We start from the raw sequence: 21,669 nt of genomic DNA, 5'->3' as shown, positions 1-21,669 counted from the left end.
GGAACGTCGGAACACACGGGAGCTCAACACCCACATCAGGAAGCCACATGCCACCCAGGGCGGCGAAAAGGAAGCAACAGACACAAACATACAAACTCATGCAGGAGTGAGCACACCACACCCACCCTACCATGTCTACAGACACAAAAGAAGAGGTAGTGTGGAGGGGACGGTGCCGTTTTATTTTGGTAGGGAGTGTGTCTACGAGGTGCAGGGGTCTCATTGCGTAATGGAGATAAGCAAGAGGGATGTGGAGGTAATGCTTGGATACTACAGGGAAACCTTGCCTGGGGTCGGAGTGCTGCTCACAGGAGCACAAAAAGCAACGGCATGCCCTCCTCGCAGGTCACTGAGCTGGGATCTTGCAGTAACACCATCTCATTGGTTAGTGAGTTCTTGTGACTGCAGCGCCCCGACACCCCCCTAAAACTCTTAATCATTTCTCCCAGAAAGGTCTAATGTTTAATGCTTCAATTACAACCCTGTAATTTCATCACTCCGAGTTCTTTTTCACCATAATTAATTACATATTGAGGGTGACGTGCCTCACAGACGCAAACCCCCAAACTAAAAAAAAAAGAACTTAAGTCCATGGGTATAGAAAGTGTTCAGGGGTTATCCCCCACGGATATTCGAGTGGAGGGGACAACTGTCGGGGGACGCAGGGGACATAAAATCTTCTATACACTTCCACTGTTCGCCTGGCAATTGGAGCGGTAAAACTCTACCTATAATGGCCCCGCTTTTGACCTGCTTATCTGCCTTCAGTCAGGGTCAGATTTAAAAGTTGGATTACTTACTCTCTGGTGGAGACAGACGACCGATGTAGGCCTTTTTTTTCAGGTTTGGGCCAGGCACCCCACCTAGAAAAACAGTTGCGGCCGGTGCTGGTAAGCATGGAGGGGAGGAGGATGACAGATAACGAAATAGGGAAAATAAAATATATAAATAAAACCACTTACCTTGCACATTTATTTATTTTATTTTCCCTATTCCTTAGTCTATCACTCTCAGCCCTCCGTAGTCCATCACTCCCAGCCCCCCAACCCCACCCCTGCGCAGACTACTAGCTCAAATTTTTGCTCCCCACTGTCATTCTCCATAGAATAACAATGCTCAGTCTGAGGAGGTGGGCTTGTGGGGCATCACCACCTGTCCTGGGCTAAGGGTACCTGCGGGGAGGCCTCTGCTTCTGAGTAGGAGAGTTTGCACCCCCTGGCAAAGGAGAGTGCTGGGACCTATAGAAGGAATTGATCCCCAGAATGGCTGGCCGCTCCCACACTCAAGGTGGTCAAGTGAAGCATCTATTTTATGCAACCCACCTCAAATATAGAAATAAACTGGAAAACAAACCTGTTGCTTACCTGTTCATTGCAGATTTGCCACTTAATGGAAGTGTATTGAGCAGTGCTTTAAATGGGAAAAAATAAGAGCAGGTAATCATTATCATGAACTATGGGTGTGGCTAGTGGGCGGGGCTGTAGTTGGGGCTAAGGGCAAGTCATGATGCTACATAAGACACTTCTACTATTGAGTATTCATATTGCCCTTGGTAGTAGTCTTAGATTCTCTCTGCACATGTGGAACAAGTCATATATAGTAATTAACAGCTAGTATGATGTCATAACCTTCAGAAAGATGTATACAGTCCATTGCAAGAGAAAGGTTATTCTGGACAATCATCTTGATGCCTCACAAGATTCAGTACCAATTTACCAGGTTTAGTACTGCGTTTAATAATCAGCAGAATCTTGATGATGATTTCTCTCCACTAGTATGCGATCTTGGCTTTGCTCTGTCTTACGTGGTCCAGTAGTGTATGATCTGGGGCCAGCGAGTGGTTGATTTTGCCCCAACAGTGTGTGAAATTGGCTCAGCACTGTGTGATCTTGACCCATGCTGTGTTGTCGTAGGCTAGTAACGAGCGGACATGACTCAAAACAGTTTGTTTTTAAGCCATCCCTATCTGATCCTGAGCCATTGCTGTAATTTAGGCCAGTACTAATACTGAACCATCGATTTACTATCTTGTGCCAGTGACGTTGGTCTTAGCTCAGCCCTGTCTGATCGTGGCTCAGTCACTTTAGATCTTTGCTAATTGCTTTGTTTTGCACAGAGGACAGATAATGAAAAGATCAGGGTGAGTTCATGAATAGCACCTCTTAGTTCCTAAGGGCATGCATGCAAAACCTCATGATCGAGGTTGGGAAGTTAAAATTATATTTAACATTTTCCATGCTTCCTTCATTCCGATAAAAGCTAAGAAGAATTATGCAGCTTTTGCAACATATGTCTCTAAAACTATTAGGTATTTCCAATAGGTTGGCATGTATAGAGGAGTGTGTGTAATGTGAGTGGCCGGGGTCCTTTCACTTATCTTCCCCTACTATAGGAGGAGATTGAGGGTACAGCTCCTGGAGAGCAGTTACAACGCACACACTTACCTATCACTGCTTTCTCAAATGTTTCTGTTCATCTAGGGAACACCAATTTGTACCTGTGAAGTCCTGGGCACCTTCCCCCTTCACCACCACCGTTTCAGTGTTGTCCTCACTTTAAGGGCTTATTCTAATTTCCTCTTTCAGGAAAGAGGCATATTCATGAGACCCAGTGTATTTATATGGACTGGCCACAACTGGTGCTTGTGAGAAGCTGGCTTGGTATATGATTCATACTTATGCAAATCAATCCAGACAACCCTTATGGTGATTTTAGTGGACTTAGACACCATTAGAAAGCTCTCTAAGTAGCGGCTATGGAGAGCTGCCTTCAGGCTTTACCCAGAAGGAGTGTAAAGCAGCTTGTTTTACCAGAACATAATCTTATTGATATAGATTAAGTGAAAAAGAACGACACAGTGTATTTATAACAATATGTATTTATTATAGAACACTCACTAACACTTACAGATATCTCCTAACCGGAGATATACACGATGCACACAATACTGTGTTGTGTTAGTGCTCCAGTGCTGCTGAGTAATGCTCAGGTGGGGCTGCATGACGCTGACAGGTGCTGAAGTGGTGCTGCTGTGGTGCTGAGGTGGTGTTGACCTGTCTACTTGCAGGATATAATGTTAAGGAACCTCACATTAATTGCTGAGTTTGGGGAGCACAAGGAGGCATTCCTTGATATAGGCTTTATTTCACCAACGATTGAAACCTAAAAGAAAGCATAACAAATTGAAAGCATGCAGCTTAAAACTGCTTACATTTTCATTAAATGGAGCAATAACAGCATTTTTATCTCTTTAATCGTATCCAAATAATCACGTTGTCAAAAGCTCAATTTAAATAGTTTGATCCTACTCTCAGCCGTCTTCTTAAACTACACTTCCATTAAGTAAGTATATTATATAAGGTTTGTACATTTAAGCTAATGAAACCAAAAATGTTATAGAATAAAAAACAACCCTGCCTCTGGTTGAAAAAGCGCTCTTGAACCCAAAGACTGTGGAAAACACGATAAGGATATTATTTGCAGCCCTCGGCTGTGCGCGTTTGGAAAGCCAAACAAGCTGAGGCAAAAGAAAAAGTAGCGCACTGAAACTAACATATATGACCGATAGTGAAACGATCCATGTAACGGGGCCAGTCTCAAGGGCGTGACCATAACAGCAAAAGAAGGGACAAATGTAAACTATTCACCAACAAAAACAAAGAAATTTCGAAAGGCACATGAAGGAAGGAATGAAAACGGATGGGCGTGCTGAAAGCTCATACAGTAGACACAGCATATCTTGAGAGACAGCGACTGCGCTGCCTACGTGAGACCTAAAAAATGGCTAAATAAGTGATTGGAAGCTGCACCTGGTCCCAAGGACTATTTCTCCGGTTTCCCGGAGACTTTGTAACTGCGAAATTGTCAAGTTGGTGATGGTGTGCTGATAAGGCCTAGTGTACCCAAGATCACAGCGTGTCTGATTAAACTTGTTGCAGATTCATTGTCTATTATCAAAGTTTGCTAAAACCCTCCATAGCCTTGGCTGTATGGAATGTAAATAATACTTTGTCAAAGCAATCAACAGTAAAAGCAACTGGCACAAGCAGTCTCTTCAAATAAGTATGTGCTAGTGAGAAACATGTTTGGTACTTTCAAATGACCTGCAAAAAAAAGCACTGTGGGATGTTTCATGACAGCGAACACTGAGAATATACCGTAGCGAGGTAATGAATTTGCAGTTATGCAGAAATCATTTCTGCAGACCTATTTTAACATTGTGCATCTTTCTCATAAATAAACCCCACATTTTGCAGGACAGTTTTGTTGTACGGCCACAGTTGCAGTTTGTACAGTCTCAGTTTAGGCAGTTGAAGAGCAGCTTTGTTTAAAGTTGTGGCAAAACGATAGACGTCAGATTAGCTCTGGCCTTTCGTGAGGTGCGCCATGCTTTCCAGCAGCATGCGCCAATCCCCTCCTGCTCTCATCGCACAGGTCTCCAGTGAACCATCCAACCTGTGCAACCAGAATTCATTTAATCGAGGCTGTGCGTTGATGGACGGCTATAATTAGTTCACTATGCGCTCAACCTTATTTCTGTGAACAGGAGTGGCTCTAGGCTCATGGCGGCCCTGGGCAGGGAGCGTGGGTAGGGGGCCCTGGAAGAGGGGGTCCGGGCGGGGAGCTCAGGTTGGGGGTCAGGGTGTTTGGAAGTGGAACAGAGCCGGAGGCCGCCAAATCCCTGCCAGGGGCCGCCAAACAAATATGTATCCATCCTCAGAGGGTTATTATATTAAGGATATATATTGGCTTGGCGGCCCCTGGGGTTTGGTGGCCTTGTGCAGGTGCACAGCTTGCACATGCCTAAGGCCGCCCCTGCTGTGAAGCCATCAGCCTTAGAATTGTTCTTTCTATATTTGCCACCTAAGCTGTGCCTTAGGTTACGATGAGTAGCACATCCAAACAGTACAAATTAAACTAAAGTTTAGGCTTGTTTAAAAAAAAAAAAAATTACGAATGGCATTTCTTATGCTTATGTAGCCCTGAACGTTTTTGTAAAAGGTTCAACACACTTGCTCAGTATCCTGGATATGGCTAAAAACCTGAGCTGGGTAACATTTTATAACACTTTCTCTAGTTAGCCTTTCAACTACCCAAATACATTTATAACTGTGATTGTGTGTGAATTATTGTTAGGCTTAAGAGTCCAGATTGGGGAAACTCTACTATATTTACAAATGTAGAAAAAAGTATTAATGGGTAAATAGTGTCTAATTTATAAGTTGCATTGCATCAACAAAATCTTGGAGTGCCATCCACAAGCCAAAGTCTTGAACTTGACAGTATTTTTTCTTGTGTGTGAAGTGTGGTTAAAATGCAATGAGTATATATGTTGGCATGCTGCAAATCTTATTCTATAAGGGCCCGATTCACATAGGTAAACTGAGGCGAAAGTCTAACCTTTACGACTTTTGGTATTCACAAAGGGCATTTACTACTCATAAATGCCCTTTGCGAATAGCAAAAGTTGAGCTTTACGACTTTCGGTATTCACAAACGGCATTTGCCAGTAGTAAATGCCCTTTGTGTATACTGAAAGTCGAAAAGTTAGACTTTCGTCTCATTTTACCTTTGTGAATCGGACCCCAAGTATTTCCATCTAAATTTCAGCATTTACTTATCCTATGCAGTTTTTGTTTAAAGTTTCATGGTTTTAATTTGAATGATGTTTGTTTGAAACAAGAATATTCTGCTTTTGGTTTCAGCACCTTATTACGCAATATCTGCAATTGAAATTCTACCTGAAACTTATGTTTTTTGAATAACACATCTGGCGTTTGTGCTATGAAGTTAAATGTTGGGCGTTGTCGGTGTGTTTTGAATCTTTGTGTTTCAGATTTGATGCTAGTACCTTTTGCTATTGGTAAGCTGCAAGTATTGTGCTATATTCTATTTGCTGTGTGTGATAATATTGTTGATGTGCAGCTGTTAACTAGGGTTGTGTTGACCCCTGTTTCGTGTGATTCTCCTTCAGTGGTTGAGAAGTGCTTAGGTTTTGTTGAACCCTGTCCTGTGTGATGCTCCCTCAGTAGCAGGTGCTTCGACTGTGGTAAAACCCTGTTTTGCGTGATTCTCCCTCAGTGGTAAAGTGCTTGGGACATGTTGAACACTTCTGTGTGATTCTCCCTTAGTAGCAGGTAAGTACTTTGGTTCCGGTAACCCCTCTTTCGTGTGATTCTCCCTCAGTGGTAAAGTGCTTGGGACGTGTTGAACACTTCTGTGTGATTCTCTCTCAGTAGCAGGTAAGTACTTCGGTTGCGGTAACCCCTCTTTCGTGTGATTCTCCCTCAGTGGTAAAGTGCTTGGGACGTGTCGTACCCTGTTCTGTGTGATTCTCCCTCAGTGGCAGGGAAGTGCTTGGGTTGTGGTGAACCCTGTTTTGTGAGATTCTCTCTCAGTGATAAAGTGCGTGGGTTATGTTGAGCCCTGTTCAATGTGGTTCTTCCTCAGTGGTAGGTACAACCCCTATGTTCCTGATTACTGCTACAGGAAGGCTGAATGACAACCAGATGCAGGATCTCACTCTTCATTGTGTCTATGTTGAGGGTGCACCAGATTAGATACAGCCCTAGTGCTACCTGCCCTGAGAAGCAATATGGGACTGGGACAGAAAATAGACCCAGACAGCAAAATAAAACTGGTACCCTTAGTGAATTAGAAAGCTAAAAAAGTGGCCCATGTTTGTAAATCTGGATAGAAGCGGTACCCCCAAGATATTGCGATTTTGTGATTAGCAAACAAATGCTAAATCAGCACTTTTTGTGAAAATTTTGCATTTCTTTGAACAGAAATGCCAGCAAAAATTGTAATTTCAAAAAGAAAAATTGAGGCTGATCCTCCTTTTATTGGCTCTTTGCTGTGCTTAGCCAATAAAAGGAGAGTGAACAACAGGCTACCAAGGCCGCAGAGGTGTTATATTCCTCTCTCACCTGTTAACCTGTTAATTCCTTGGTAATGGACAGAGCCCTTCTCTTGCACCAGTGTCTGATTACCTACCTGACTTGCCAGGCCTCCTCCCTAACCACTTCCCATTTTTTCGTGGTACCTAGCACCCCTTTACTTTTTTTTCTTCATGTTTTGCGGTTTTAATAGCACTACCAACCGGTATTAGAGCGCTTTACATGAGCCCCAGACGCATTACACAAGGTCACATTTATTTTTTTAAGCACTTTGAGGTTAGGTGATGTGCCCATAATTACTAGCTGGACGCTGGGACTCGAGCCTGGTTTCCCAGTTGGCAGACTCTGGCCATAACGCCACACCCTCTCCTCTACACTTCCATCCCCTCCCCTCTACTGTGGCTGAAACAACTCCAGGAGGGCGGCTGCTCATCCCACCCGCCTCCTTACCCTCCATTGCCCCCACCTTGATTGTCCTGTGCCCCAGCCGATTCCACAACCCACTGCTTCCCAGTGTGCTTTTGGGACAGTGGATGTCAGATCCCAGAGAGAACAGTTTTTTCAAATGTAGAAATGCACTCTCTGGCATCAGTGCTGCTGGACACAGTGCCAGGTCACAGATTAACTTGTCAGAGCGTCTAGTAGTGATACACCAAGGACCGAGCTGTCTTTTTGTGACAGAGACATGTTGTACCTGCCTCAAAAATGCCACAAATGTGGGGGTTTGGGATCGCAAATTCTGCTTTTTTGTGCTGCATAGTTTGCCATCCCAGGCCACAAAATACTGTGGGGATGGGAGGGTCTGTATAGGTGTTATGCAAAGTATGGGAGACTACATGGATTTGTCCTAGTTGCAGGCAATGTTCTTTTAATGTCATAGAAATTAACAATAAAACCGGCCAGAAGACCATAAAAGAAGTCTATGCACAGTCAAAAAATGGGCCCACACAGGAACACTGCCTGATTGCCTTATAGGCCAGTCCGACCCTGCTGAGGAGCATTACTTTACACAAATCCACTAAAACAGACTCTGTTCTTCTTCATCCTACCCTGATCATCAGAGGGAAAGAGAAGGTGCATCTATCTCTAGCACACACATTTAAAGTACAACATTCTTATTTTGTGTTTTTCTTCTTTCTGATTTTATGTGAAAATTAACCCATATTTACTTTAATACTATATACGCACGGGTGATGGTGGTGCATATACATGCTGGTGTTTTCATGGGCGGCTTTGCATTGCAAAATATGCAAATAATGTTATTTCGTTGTACAGGTTTGCATGCTTTCTCAAAAGCCTTTACATTATTCCTAAAAACCCTGCATGTAAACTGACTTTGACTTAAAATATCCAACTCTCGATTCTATCACCTACTGTAAGTTACATGCATGTTTGGCTTTTTCCTTACTATGGTATCTCTGCAAATTGCCCACACTTTATTTCAAAGATCACGACCTCTCCTTTAAAAGTCGTAACCTTAACAATACCTAATGTCCTGTAGCTCGTCTATTAATATCACTAGCCAATGCTTGAAATTCCCATACCCCCAACCCCCTAAAAATCACACTTAACTCCTACTAACGTAATTTACCACATACGAACTGGAGTAAAGGTTGGGAATGGTTCCTGTAGAGTACAAGACTAATCTCAATAACCAATAATAACCACCCCACCCACTCCCCCCAAAAAACACTAACTCTTGGACCTGGAGCAGCGTGCTGCCCAGCAGAAAAGCACAGCAATGCCTTGTCAAGGGTAGCTGATGCTAGATAATGCAATTATAATACAATGTATAACCCACACAAAAACTAATACCATAATATTAAACAGTCAGCCAACTGCAGTTCATTCAGGCTGCTTAATAATTACCCTTTACTGCTTGACATTCTTACACTCACATAAGGCAAAACTGGTAAGAGTCATATCCATCTCCCAGTACAAGTCCACAGTAATAACCCATCCATCACGAACTAAAAAGACAAAGAATAACTGAAGAGATCTGCCACATGACACAGCCCCACAGACGACTAATTTAATCCAGCACTACATGTCCTGACTAGCTACAGACTACAACCACTCATAGCATCTAACACTGACAATCATTTTTGGGATGATATTAACGAAGTACATCCCAGCAGATCTCTCGACCATTTCTCCCTTTAACCTGTGCCTGCTCAGGACCATAAACTTTAACCGCATGCGTGCGGCGGTTATTTTTGCCCTGTGCGGCTTTTTTCTAAAAGCCGCGTTACATGACGAGCTGAGCTCGTCATGAGCATGCGAGTGGCGCAACTCATGACGAGCTCAGCTCGTCATGAGCATGGAAGGGGTTAAACAAAATGTCTCAGAAGGGACAACCCGATACAGTAACCAGCTAAGTGGACGATAAATATGAGAAATTCCAAAAAGGACCTGCAAAGCTGCTCAAAGCTGCCAGCATTCTAAAAACTATAAACTGCACACATATCTCTCACACTTCTTCATCCATTACACTGCCAGGTACTGTGTTCTATAATGCAATAACCGCACCTCGGTGGTCGCCACTCACATCATGGAAACAGTTCCCGCCTAGGATCAAAACAAAGATCACACACTTTCAACCAAACACCCTATACCAGTGGTTCTTAACCTTTTGACTATTGTGGACCCCAACTTAATCAACTTAATCATTACTGGAACCTGGGGACCCCCACTGAACCATTACTGGATTCCAGGGACCACCATTGATTCATTCCTGGAAGTCAGGGATGCAGCCTATGCTTTTTTGATGATTTGAATGGTAAAACAACATCCGAAAAATACAGACACAGACATTCATCAAACACATTCACAAATGATGAAATATAGGATTTATTTTCACAAACAAACAGATTTTTATTTTTATTTTGATGGGAACAATGGTACTTTTTTTAATTTAATCAATATTATATTCTGTGTGATGCACTTACACTGCTCTTACAAATCAAGACCTTAATTTTTAGCCTCCAATTTCAATTTCTTCACTTTTACAAACCGTTTTTACATTTTTTATTTTATATTTAGCTTCTTTATTTATATACATTTTATTAAATTGTTAATATTATTTGATTTTCTAAGCAGTCGCAGACTCCCTGAGTAGGCTTTGCAGACCCCCAGGGGTCCCAGAACTGCAAGTTAAGAACCACTGCCAAACACAGTGTAGCATGCTACCCATGTAGGCAAGCACTTTAGCACCCCACATAGTAAGCGCTATTTAAATATTGCAGTACAATACAATTAGTGGATGAAAGGATGGCTAGGTGAATGGATGGAAATGATGGATAGATGAATAATGAGTCAAAGGATGTAGAAGTGAAAGGTTGAATGTATGAATAGATGGATGGATGAATGAATGGAAGGGTGGATGGTGGTTAGGCAAATGGATGGAAAGGTAAAATGATGGATGGATGAACTCCACATGTAACTCCTTATTTTTCAGAGGAAAACTTGGATTCTCCAGTATTGTATCTTTTATAGATTCACATGCGACCATGATGACAGGGAAGATTTAAGCATCGAATCTATAAACGATATCAATACTGGAGAACCACAGTGTACAGGTAAGTAATTTGGTTTTTTTCCAGTAATGTATCTTTTATAGACTCACATGGTTGAATCTTCCCTGTCCTCATGGTCGCATGTGAATCTATAAAAGATATCAATAATGGAGAACCACAATGTACAGGTAAGTAACTTGATTGTTATGAAGTATTAACCACACTATGTAAATACTGATACCTTAGAGTACGGCATGTACTAATTGCGGCAAATGCGTTATAGTCCCAGCTTTCTTCTGGAAAATAGGGAAATAGAAGTGTCATTGTGTTTTCTGTTCCGTATTCGTCATTATCCCAAATTCACCACACATTTTGACTTGGTAAACTTCTGCAGGTTCTCAGCAACTTTTTAAGGTGACATGGCTCCCCAATCACTAAAATATATTGCTAAATGCCACATTTGTATTTTGCATGCCTTTTCCATAATTTCGAGTAATTACGCAAAAGGATATTACACAAATTTCGCACACCCCACTAAAACCAAATTCAGCCCAGTCAAACCACTCAAACCAGCCCTAAATTGCAGTAGGCTGCAAATATAATGTGAACTAAGGGGCTTGGTATTGGCAGCCCATCCTCCACTGAAAGGAGCTTCCTGTCCTGGAGCCTGCTGGGGAAAAGCCCAGCAGACAGAATGACCAGTCCAACCTGGAGGTTGTGTCATTTTTCCGTAGTGACGTATACATGCCAATTCCCTTGAGCAGAATGCAAAACAAGTTATTAGACACATTCCAGTTGTGCTTAGGCTGAGTAAGTTCAGTTTAATGGGGGGAAGGGGACTGATAGCTGGGATTTTGTATGGTTGGGGAATCCCACTGTCTGGTTGGTGCAGAGAGTGAATGGGGAACCCCACTGCATGGTGGGTGCAAGCGCTAGCATCAATGTCAAGAAAACCCTAGAAAGGCGGCAAACTGGCCTGGCCAAGCCGGTATTTTTGTCGTGTTCGGCTCCAGCGAGAAGCCTAAAAGTGGCGTGCTTCCAATCTGGCTACCACCCAAGCCTTCACAGAGCGCTGCACACCTTGGCCATTTCTTTCTTTACTTTCAGAGTCTGTCAACAAATCTTACCTGAATTCAAAAAAGGTGTCAGGTGAGCTGCAGACTTGAACATGTGTCCCTTGGCATACAGGATGTGTATCTTTCTGTGGCACTGCCAAGGTTGACCTCGTGGCGGCCTCATAATCTCTGATCTCCCAATCCCTGAGTTGGTGTTTCATGCTTGGTTGTCCCTCGCTGCCTTCCGTGTGTTTGTAGAGCTCAGCACTGGTTCTGTAGTTTACTTTGTTTAGGTTATTTGCATGCAGAAAGAGGTGTTGCCTTGTAGTTGTTTATGACACTGGTAGCAAAGAAGTTAGTACCAGTTCCTGCATGATACCTTGTGTCAACCTGCATAAAGCACAAGATCTTGGGGGTGCCAATCCATTGAGTTATGTGCTACTGCACAATGAAGTTCACATGAATGAGAAATACACAATCCAGAGCATGCCTAAAAATCTATATTCCTGAAAAACCTCTGACCGAAACTTTGCCGTGTGGTCATTCTCCATCAAGAACATGCATCTTTTATTCTTCTGTGGTTTGGATTCTCCACAGGTTAATGACTCTAAGACTATTTTAATCTTACATATCCATGCACACTTTGCTTTATTCTGTGAAGTGTTGTATGCACTCGGTTGATCCAAGTAGAGAATAATGCTAGCCTTGGAATTTACTGGCTAGCAAACCAGGCAAGCTTTGCAAGCACACACTGTTGGGATAAGTTGATGTTTTGTTCTGATGCCCTGTGTTTTCTTGTGTACATCAGTTCTATATCCATATAAAGCACATCAGATGTGATTGGTTGCAATGCAAGAATGGGGTTGCAGCCTCCTCCAGATGACTAACCTCGTTTGACGTTTACAAAATGCACTTACTAGTTGCTGCTTTTTTTAAGTAACTAATATGTCAGCTCTAACTTGTTCCATGCTCTCTGCTTTGCAGATCCCGCAATTCCTAGCTGTGTTTCTGCCAGAACAGTGTGACACTATGAAAAGGCCTCTAAAGAAGCGACAATTGTTCCTCTGTGTCACAGTCTTCATGCTTGCATCCTCCATCATCGTGATACTCATTTCAACTGATGCGAAAATTGACATTTGGCAAAAGCACCAAACCACAGAAGCTTATGTCTTGGAGATCACCACTGTGCTGCCACCGAAAACCCGCCACCCTCTCGTCCCGCTCTATCCCTACAATTACAGGTTCTTGCTCAACCAACCAGACAAGTGCATAGAGGAAGCACCCTTTTTGGTCCTCCTGGTAGTTACGAAGGCAACAGAAATTGAGGCAAGGCACCTCATCAGGGCGACTTGGGGCAATGAAACGATCATCCCGGGAGTGGTCATAAAACGTCTGTTCCTCATTGGGGTCGATCCACTATTCACGACTCCTGTGCAGCAGGCACTTCAGGAGGAGAGTCTCGTTTTTCATGATATCCTGCAGCAGGACTTTCTGGATAGCTATCACAACCTCACAGTGAAGACCATGATGGGCATGGAATGGGTGGCCAAATACTGCCCGACCGCCAGCTACGTGTTGAAGATAGACTCAGATGTGTTTCTGAATGTGGACTTCTTGGTCAATGACCTTCTGAAACCCAAAGGTCCCACCAGGACAAACTACTTCACCGGCCGCATTCTCAACAACACAGGGCCGATTAGGGACAAGGCCTACAGGAAGTGGTACATCCCAAAAGAGGTCTATCCCGGTGACAAGTACCCTCCATACTGTGCTGGACCCAGCTATCTATTTTCTGGAGACGTGGCCACGAAAATTTACAACGTGGCTCAGCTCATACCAGTGTTTCCCATGGAAGATACATTTGTCGGACTTTGTTTGCATGAACTGGGAATTCAGATCACACAACCCCCCAGTGCTGTCTTTCATGGGTATGGAATGCCGTTTGACCGCTGCAGGTTCTACAAACTGGCCTGTGTCCACCCATTTAGCCACAAGGAACTTTTAAAGGTGTGGCCAGACTTTCTACCAAAGAATGATACAACTTGCTTCAAGTCTACAAAGCCATGATGTGCAAGTATTGGCTGCCAGTACTTTTTATAACATCTACATACTCTGTTGGTGTGTCACATTATAAACATGCCTGGCATGACATCAGTAGGGAGGCACGCTTGGGGAAACTGTGACAACAATCTCCGGGACATTCAGATGAATATCATAACCACCTCAGAGATACATCTATGTACTTTACAGTGTCACTGGAAAGCTGTCAGCAATTTGTTGCTTGTGTGTGTGTGTCTGTGAGAAAGAGAGAAGGTGGCAATGTAGTTATTTCCAACAGGAAGTAAAGTTTCCTCGTGAATCTTGTTCATTCCAGATTGAGTCAGAAGGAAATGTAATTAACGACCATAATGAAATGACGAATGGAATTTCTTTTTTTTTAAAACCTTTGATTTAAGGACTTGAATTGACTCATATTGACTCTTCAACTGAACTTGAGAAAACCAACAACTTTCACAATGTTATTTAAAATTGTATGTATTAGAAATGTAATATAATTTCCCTTGTGTATCAAATGGAGAACCTGCGAAATTCACCTTTCTCTTGGCAGCCTTATGCGCTGTTGTTTCAATGCTTCAGACATGGGTTCCGGCAGGTGTTAGTGCTATCTATGTAGCATCCCTCAGCACACTCCCAGTTCACTGTCTTGGCGTCTATATGATCTGGGCTTCTGATGCCATGAAGTTCAGACTTGATGTATTCCACATGTGGGAAAAGAATATTTGCTTCTATTTCAGCTAGAAGCCAGAGCTAATATATTCACAGTCTTGAGCGATGTTCATAATTACAAGGTGTATCACCTTTGCTGTAATATTAGATGCTATATTTTTATATTGAAGTAGATTGTGTAGTAATGCCTTTGTGGTCTAGTCCCTAAAGGGGAAACATCCTTTACAATGCAACTTTTACCACGCAGTGCCTTTACGACGCAACTTTTACATCGCAAACCATTACAACGCATTGCGCTGGGGGGCGCTCTAGGATAAGGAATACGTTTATTTACTGTCCAACACCTTCCCTAGTGTCCACGGGGACTGGAGTTGGAATAGTAAATTAAACTATTCACTATCCAGCACCCCAAAGCGCGATGCGTTGTAAAGGTATGCGATGTAAAAACCGCGTTGTAAAGGCATGCGATGTAAAAGTATGCGTTGTAATGTCATACATCCCCCTAAAGTCATCATGTAGATGTGATCGAATGAAGTGTGGTGTCGGACTATGAAGGTCAGAATACCAGCTGACATAAATATCATGGCCTAAATATAGTTTATACAACTATCCTCCCTCCAATATTAGAGTTAATAATATAACATCTACACCCAGGAGGACAGTATTTTTCTAAATGATGTACAGGACACAATATTTATGTCAGTCGATATTTCTGTTGTCGGTATTCTGTAAGCCTGTCCTCTTTTCTTTGCTAATTCTGCTGAAAAAGTAACAACAAATTGTTGCTTTCTTGATCGGATGGGTATAGGAGGTAAAGAACTGAATCATACAAATGGTGTGATAACTGAATGTCCTTTTCACATGTACCTCATGCACTTCAATGGAAGCACTTCCTTGGAGGCGGAATGCTATACCAAATAGCCAATACAGGAGGCGAGAGAATAGGACTCCTATGTGTAGACCCAAAACCCACTCTATAGATGTTTGAAAGAATTGGTAACAAAATGTCTTCAAGAAAGCTTTACTGTCAAGCTAGACCTAAAAGTGGAGGTGCACTATATTTAAACAGGCTTGATCTCAACAGGTTCGCTGTTTCCAGTTCCACATTAAATTAAGATACCTCAAGTCTCACTCATAAGGAGTAAGTCTCACACATTAGGAGTTAGGATTCAGATGTCACTCACAGCAGGGCTGGATATCACACCTTGAGGGAAGGGCTACAACCTGAACTTTAAATGGAAATCTTATATGATTTCTGCTGTCTGGAGAGTGGATTGTGGGGGCTCCAGAAGCACTAGGAAGCAATCCCACTATATGGGGGTCACTCCTACAGACCCTTTTGGTTGATAAAAAGTGTCACGTTTATCACATCAGATTGCTGTTGCACTACTTTTTTTCAGGATCTTGGCTACAAATCTATCCTTAATAATGGCCTGAACTCAGAATAAGTTGCTGCTCCCATACTAAGGATTACTTGTACACACTTTGTTTGCTTCTATAGGTGGCATACAAAATATTAAATGAGGGATTCAAGAAAGGATTAAAAAAAACTCAAAGGAATGAAGAGAGAGGCTATCTTTACAGGGAAAGTCCTCTCTGAAGGCCTTCAAATAACGCAAACTCTCTTGTAAAATATTCCGTACTAGAAAGTACATGAGAAAATCCTACACTAAGATGACTGCCAAATCGATAATTAACTAGTGACTCACTCAGACAGAGAAAGGGGACCTTTAGAGAAAGGCCAAAGATGATATATGTAATCTCATGAGATTTCATTGCCGAGTACACCATGACTGCCAAGACATCCACCTCACTGTCCAATCCCTAAAAAACTGCTTCAAAGCACTTTAATCAGTGTTCCTGTATTCTTACAGATTTCAAGGATTCAGTCCCTGGTAAGTGAGGGCTTGTATCGCCACAACTCACTAAGTGCCTCAGTGAGGAGCAATGGTCCGCTCTGCCTGTGAGAAACACGCAGATTCGTGCAGTAGTCCACAGCTAGCTCAAGCAAGAAGGGGCAGAAGGTGTATGCATCCTATCCCAAACACTAGAAGGATAGCACAAATTCACACAGCCTAGTTGTGACTAGTGAACGCTGGAGTGCACTCGCGGAGCCAGTGCAAGCCTGCTATACCTGAGGGGAAAACAGCCTTTTCACCTCCGATGTTGACCTTAACAAACATTTAAATAAGGAGGAAAATTACACCTCCATTTATATTTGATAACATAAAAACCACAAATAAAGCGCCTACGGCACAAAAAAGTAGGAAAATGTATCACTTAATCCACAACATGGCAGGTATGGCGCAGGGCCTGCCATGTTGTGCATGGAACTGCAGGGGGGTACCATAGGTACCCCCATGTGCACCCTCCACCCCCCAGAGTCCATGGGGGCCCTCAATGGGCCCCCGCAAGCAATTCCTGCATGCTTTTCCGTGGCGACAATGCCTCCACGGAGAGGCATGTTTCCGCCCCCATAGTAATATTACTGGCGGTGTCTAACAGTCGCCGCCACCACATTAAACTCTTTTCTGCCAGCATGCTGTCAACCAGGTGGAAAAGCGGCGGACAGTCTTTCCGTCCGCCGTGACCCCCCCCGCCATAGTAATATGGCAGGGGAAAAGGGTGGAGGGCGGCGTCGGATCTCGGGTGGATTGCCACAGCCATGCGGGCGGTGGCGATCCGCCTGTGATCTTGATGGGCCCCTATGTGTTTAAACAATAAATATGTGTAATACACATTAAAATGTAACCTCCGCAACCCCAATACCCCCCAGACCATACCGAGGTCCATTACTCGGCCTAATCCTATAAAATTTTAAACAAGCTCCGTCAGAGTCAACACCAATTAAAAAAAATTAAATTGCATATAATTTGTTAAATAATCTCTATGAAAGGTTTGCAAATATAAAAATAAGTGACTTATTGGAATGTAGAGCAACAATAAAAGATCAATGGTTTTAGAATGTTCACTATGATATAATGGAAAGGTTAGATTTCACAGATTCTGAGCTTCACGTTGTACTTGATACAGCACTAGGAATAATTAATGTCAAATGGATAATGCTAGTAAAATTACCCTTTAGTCATAAAATAAAGTCAGAGGTGCAAAAGAGACAATGGCAGACGTCTTAAATTTGAACTCCATCTTGCAGGCAGTGCAGGGAAAACCCCATTCCTGAGTGGCTAAACGGTTAAGATCAAGAAAAGACTGTGTGTAAGAGGAAGATAAAAATAGTAATATATTTGTTAAATATACATGTTTCCAAATATGGACGATATTTCGAAAGTATTTATATTCTTTAAAAAGTAAGTATATTTTAATGTTCAAATGCGTTATTTTCTCTATAAATTGTAAATAAAGGGGGAAAAATAAAAAGGTGTGCATATGGATTTTGATTCCAATCCTAATTTGACCCCTATCTTGTGGACAGGAGTGGGGACAATGATGTGTATGCCTATAATAAAGGTATGTGCCCAACACAAAACGCCCATTTTAAATAGTGTGTCAGAATAAAGCCTATCACTGTTCCTGTGACAGAAAATGAAATACTATTATAAATTCATGTTATTATTTTCCCAAGTGCTGCCAATATGTTCTTGGGTGCTATTAATGTGGTGCAACCAACTGTCTTATGCTGTATCACACATTTTCTACGGTATGGTTTATGATCTGATGCTCAGCGAACTAGTCTTTTGGGGCACTGCGACAATACACCAGAGCTCCGCTCAATGAGACAGCCTGGCGTGGACGAGCACTGATGCTCATATAGGGCAAAGCTGCTCATTTCGCTCAATCACCAAGGTAGCTGTTTTCTCTGCCACGGGCTTCTCTGAGTCTCATGGCTGCTCCTCAGGGTGCTAAGACTGATGCAGGCTACATATTATTCTCAGGGTTATGTTCTTACAGGCCCAAACCTCAGCTCTGACATTAGAGTTATCCCAAAAATCTAGATTTCCTAGCTAAAGGTTTAGAAAATCCATATTGTATGGCAAGGAGAAGGAGGTCTCATTATATGGCATGTTTAAAGCTTAGCAAATCAGTGTTGGATTTACCTTTTGAGGTGATTGGTAGCCTGGAACTTCCAGACTCCCCAAAAGGCCATGGCAGGCTGCCAGACTTCCCAAAAGGCCATGGCAAGCTGCCAGACTCCCTCAAAAGGCCACATCATGCTGCCAGACTTCCCAAAATGCCATGGCAGGCTACCAGACTTTCCAAAAGGCTCAAGGGTCAGTGTGTGGGCTCTTTCTTACCGGCCCATTAGGCACTGCCAGACTGCTCGAAAGGAAGGACAGTCCAACACTTTAGCCAATACACTATTTACTGCATGCTCTATCAATTTGAAGTAGAAGGTCTGGAAGCGAGAAGCGTTGGACCAATCAGCAACATTCAGAATGTCGTCTGAGCCACAGCTAGAAAGGGAGGCTTTGGATGCTGTCGCAGGGATTCCGTTCTCGCACAGAACTGTGCATAGAGACTTGGAACCTCAGTGAATTAAGGTGTGCCAAAACTCACCTTAGTACCCAAAATCCCCTACCAGACTAGCAACAGTGTCTCATTGGTTCTTACACACTCCCAATGTTTAGACAAACCAGAACATGGACTTAGAACACCTCAGGTAACGTGGAACACATGAACACTCTTTCGTTATACAATCATATCAATCCAGAACAAGGAGTAAATGAGGACGGGTGCACATTTGAAATGTTTATTTTCTAATGCAGTGTTCTCAAGCGCAGTATCTTAGCTAATACAAGCAAACATATTATAAGAAACAAAGTAATCAGCATAGTTACTAGTCCATAGAATACAAAGGGTAAAAGCATGTTAAAATGCTAGAGGGAAGAAGGCTAAAAGACACCTAATTCTCACCCTCCCTTTCTAGTATATTATATAATATCTAAGAAGGTCTCTTTGGGCTTTAGCAGGGCGGCCCCATACCTCTGATCCTAGTGGTAAGGGATCACATCATCTTCCACCAGCTCTCTGCATGCGAAGCATCATCAAGTGTGTGTGTATGCTGTGTGCGTTGCAATATAAAACGCGCCTAAAGCCAGAATTTGGCCGCAGCTGCATGTATGTTATGTCCCGAATGTGCGAATATCAAACCTCACAACAACCACTGTGTTGAACTAACCTTGAAGGCTTCGGCACTCACTGTACAGACATAGCTTACCAAGCAAAGCTGATACTAAGAGCAAAACATATTATTCTTGTGTGAAGCAAAATATTCCACTGGGCTAAAAGCTATAATAACAATATGTGTTGTGTGCAGAAGCAGCAGAAAGGTAAAATTGTGTTTAAACTCCTAATAAGCTCATGCTAACTTAACACAGTGCGAAGGCAAAGCATATCAATATGACAATGCCAAGGCCCAGTGAGTAGATGAGAATCGAACTTTGTAACATCAATGCTCATCTTGGATAAGATCCAGTGAACTCATCTGGTGAAGGGGGGGGTGCTCACCACACAATGAGGTTTCTGAAAGAAATAATCAGTTGTCTGAGAAAACTTCTACGCCTCTCATATTCTTGAAGACAACTTGCCAGGCAAAGTCGCAGTAGTCCTCGAAGGAGGACAATGGAAGACATACCTGTTTTCATTCCACCCAAAATAAAGCAGTGAAAAGACTATTGATGATAGAAAGGACCCTATTGTCAAATGCTAATTTGATGGTGATCAAGAAGAGAAGGATGGTTAGCTTAGGGGAGAGTTATTTAAGGGACAATTCAGGACTAAGAGGCCAGGCAGGAAGACCCTTAAGGACTGTGTTCCCATCCCACTTCAAGGATTAAGGAGACCAAGGGGTATGGGAAAAACAATTACCTATCATTAGTCTTCAAACTAGAGGACTCTTGCCCAGAGAAAAAGAGCCCAAGGGTAGATGACCACAGATCAAAAAACATTAATTGTCCTATGAGACAGACCTTTCTCAAATAGGAAAGTGAGAAAATTGGCTAAGGAATGGGAAAAAGTGTCATACCCCATTTGGCAGACCACAGAGAAGACAGAGCCTACTGTATCCCAAAAGTTGTTTGCTACTGGTGTTCTGAGTAGACGCCTTTTATGGCCCTGCAAACTGCGCTAAGTAGACTCTTTCCTTGATTTACTCATAGGGTAGTGCGGTTGAGCATTCTAGGTGTCTCAGGGAAGTGGTGGGGGCATTGGAGACTCAGCTCTCAAACAATCATACAATAGATATACAGAAAAGATCAGCACATACCCCCGTTTGTCTCTACACAGACCCGGACTTTGGATTACATGCTTCTCTGCTATCGTTCAAATTTGGGGCGACCATACACCTTAGAAGGATCAATAAGCTAAAATTCCCAAAATTATACAAGTATTGCTTTCAACTATAAGCCTTGAAGAAGTCCCGTGGGGACGAAACGCTCCGTGTCGGCTATGACCTTGTATTGTGTTTTTAATGAAGCTTAATGAAGAATCATCAAATAAAAGAATAAAAGAAGGATATTTTTTCACAAGAATCTGAAGTTATATACTTACTGTTGCAGGCTCTGAGCGCCCTGACCTTTTTTCTCGTGTTTCAATCATACAATAGATGCAGGAATGTAATGTCAACCCCAATGCTTGATTTTTATCATATCAGAACTTAGTACGATACACACGCATTACGTATCTCTTTAAGGATGTACTAAAGAGTCTAAGAAGATCTCTACAGAATCAAAACATGCAGGTGATCACAATTAAAGCTCAGGTGCAGGATCACTATGTAGCCGGAGAGCAGCTTCACAGAGTGCTGTGAACCATAGATCAGTATATAGCAAATGACTAATCAGTTCTTGTGCAGGGATAGCAATGCTTGATATGTTGTCCCACCAAACTCTGGTAGACAAATTTCAGAGCCAATGTCTGTCAGGAGTATGGTGCATACCCAGAATTACCAAGTTTAGGGTCATTGGCAGATCCACAGTGTTTTCCAGCAAGGCTTGACTAAACCAAGTGATGTCTCCTCGCCATCGGGAGAATGGATATTAGCACAACCAGTCCTAGACTTCAGCAGCTCTTCTCCCCAGGCTGTGAAGCAGCTCAAACAGAAACAAAGTGGGAACGTTTGGGAATCACTTTTAGGTGGTGTTTTGAGACAGGAAATGTGGATCCACTGGCTGTGTGTAGAACCTGGTTTGACCTGTTTTTTCCCATAATTTAGTTTAGACAACTTCTATGGGCAAGGTGATGGCTCCTTCCATCAGGTATGAAGATGCTGGCTCCAAGCAGAAGTAGTCCGTGGTGTCAGCAATAGGCACCAGCTCCCTGAGCACAACCTTTAAATGGAAAAATTATTCACTAAACCAAAGTTGCAAAGATCCGTTTTCCATGTTTAATTCACATATGTTGAATTTAATCCATTATCCAATTTCACTCAAAGGAATTAATGTTCAATCCAAAAGGCGCATTTAGACTTATTTACAATTTCCCTCCCGATGCATTTCGGACCGCAGTCCTTCGTCA

General features: G+C 42.7%; 1 protein-coding gene across 1 annotated transcript in view; it reads left to right on the top strand.

Annotated features, from left to right (window-relative positions):
• LOC144773185 (beta-1,3-galactosyltransferase 1-like) overlaps positions 1–14,465 on the top strand; it is a 345,444-nt gene extending 330,979 nt beyond the window's left edge. The window contains exon 2 of the mRNA XM_078658076.1: positions 12,454–14,465. Within this exon, the coding sequence (XP_078514202.1) occupies positions 12,499–13,536 (1,038 nt within the window). The 5' untranslated portion in view covers positions 12,454–12,498 and the 3' untranslated portion in view covers positions 13,537–14,465. The remainder of the gene's footprint in view (positions 1–12,453) is intronic.
• Positions 14,466–21,669: the final 7,204 nt, after the last annotated feature.

The sequence above is a fragment of the Lissotriton helveticus genome, chromosome 1_1 (assembly GCF_964261635.1).
Source record: "Lissotriton helveticus chromosome 1_1, aLisHel1.1, whole genome shotgun sequence".
In the NCBI taxonomy this organism is placed as follows: domain Eukaryota; kingdom Metazoa; phylum Chordata; class Amphibia; order Caudata; family Salamandridae; genus Lissotriton; species Lissotriton helveticus.
Note: the sequence above shows the minus strand (reverse complement) of the source record. Positions and strands in the feature narration are given on the sequence as shown.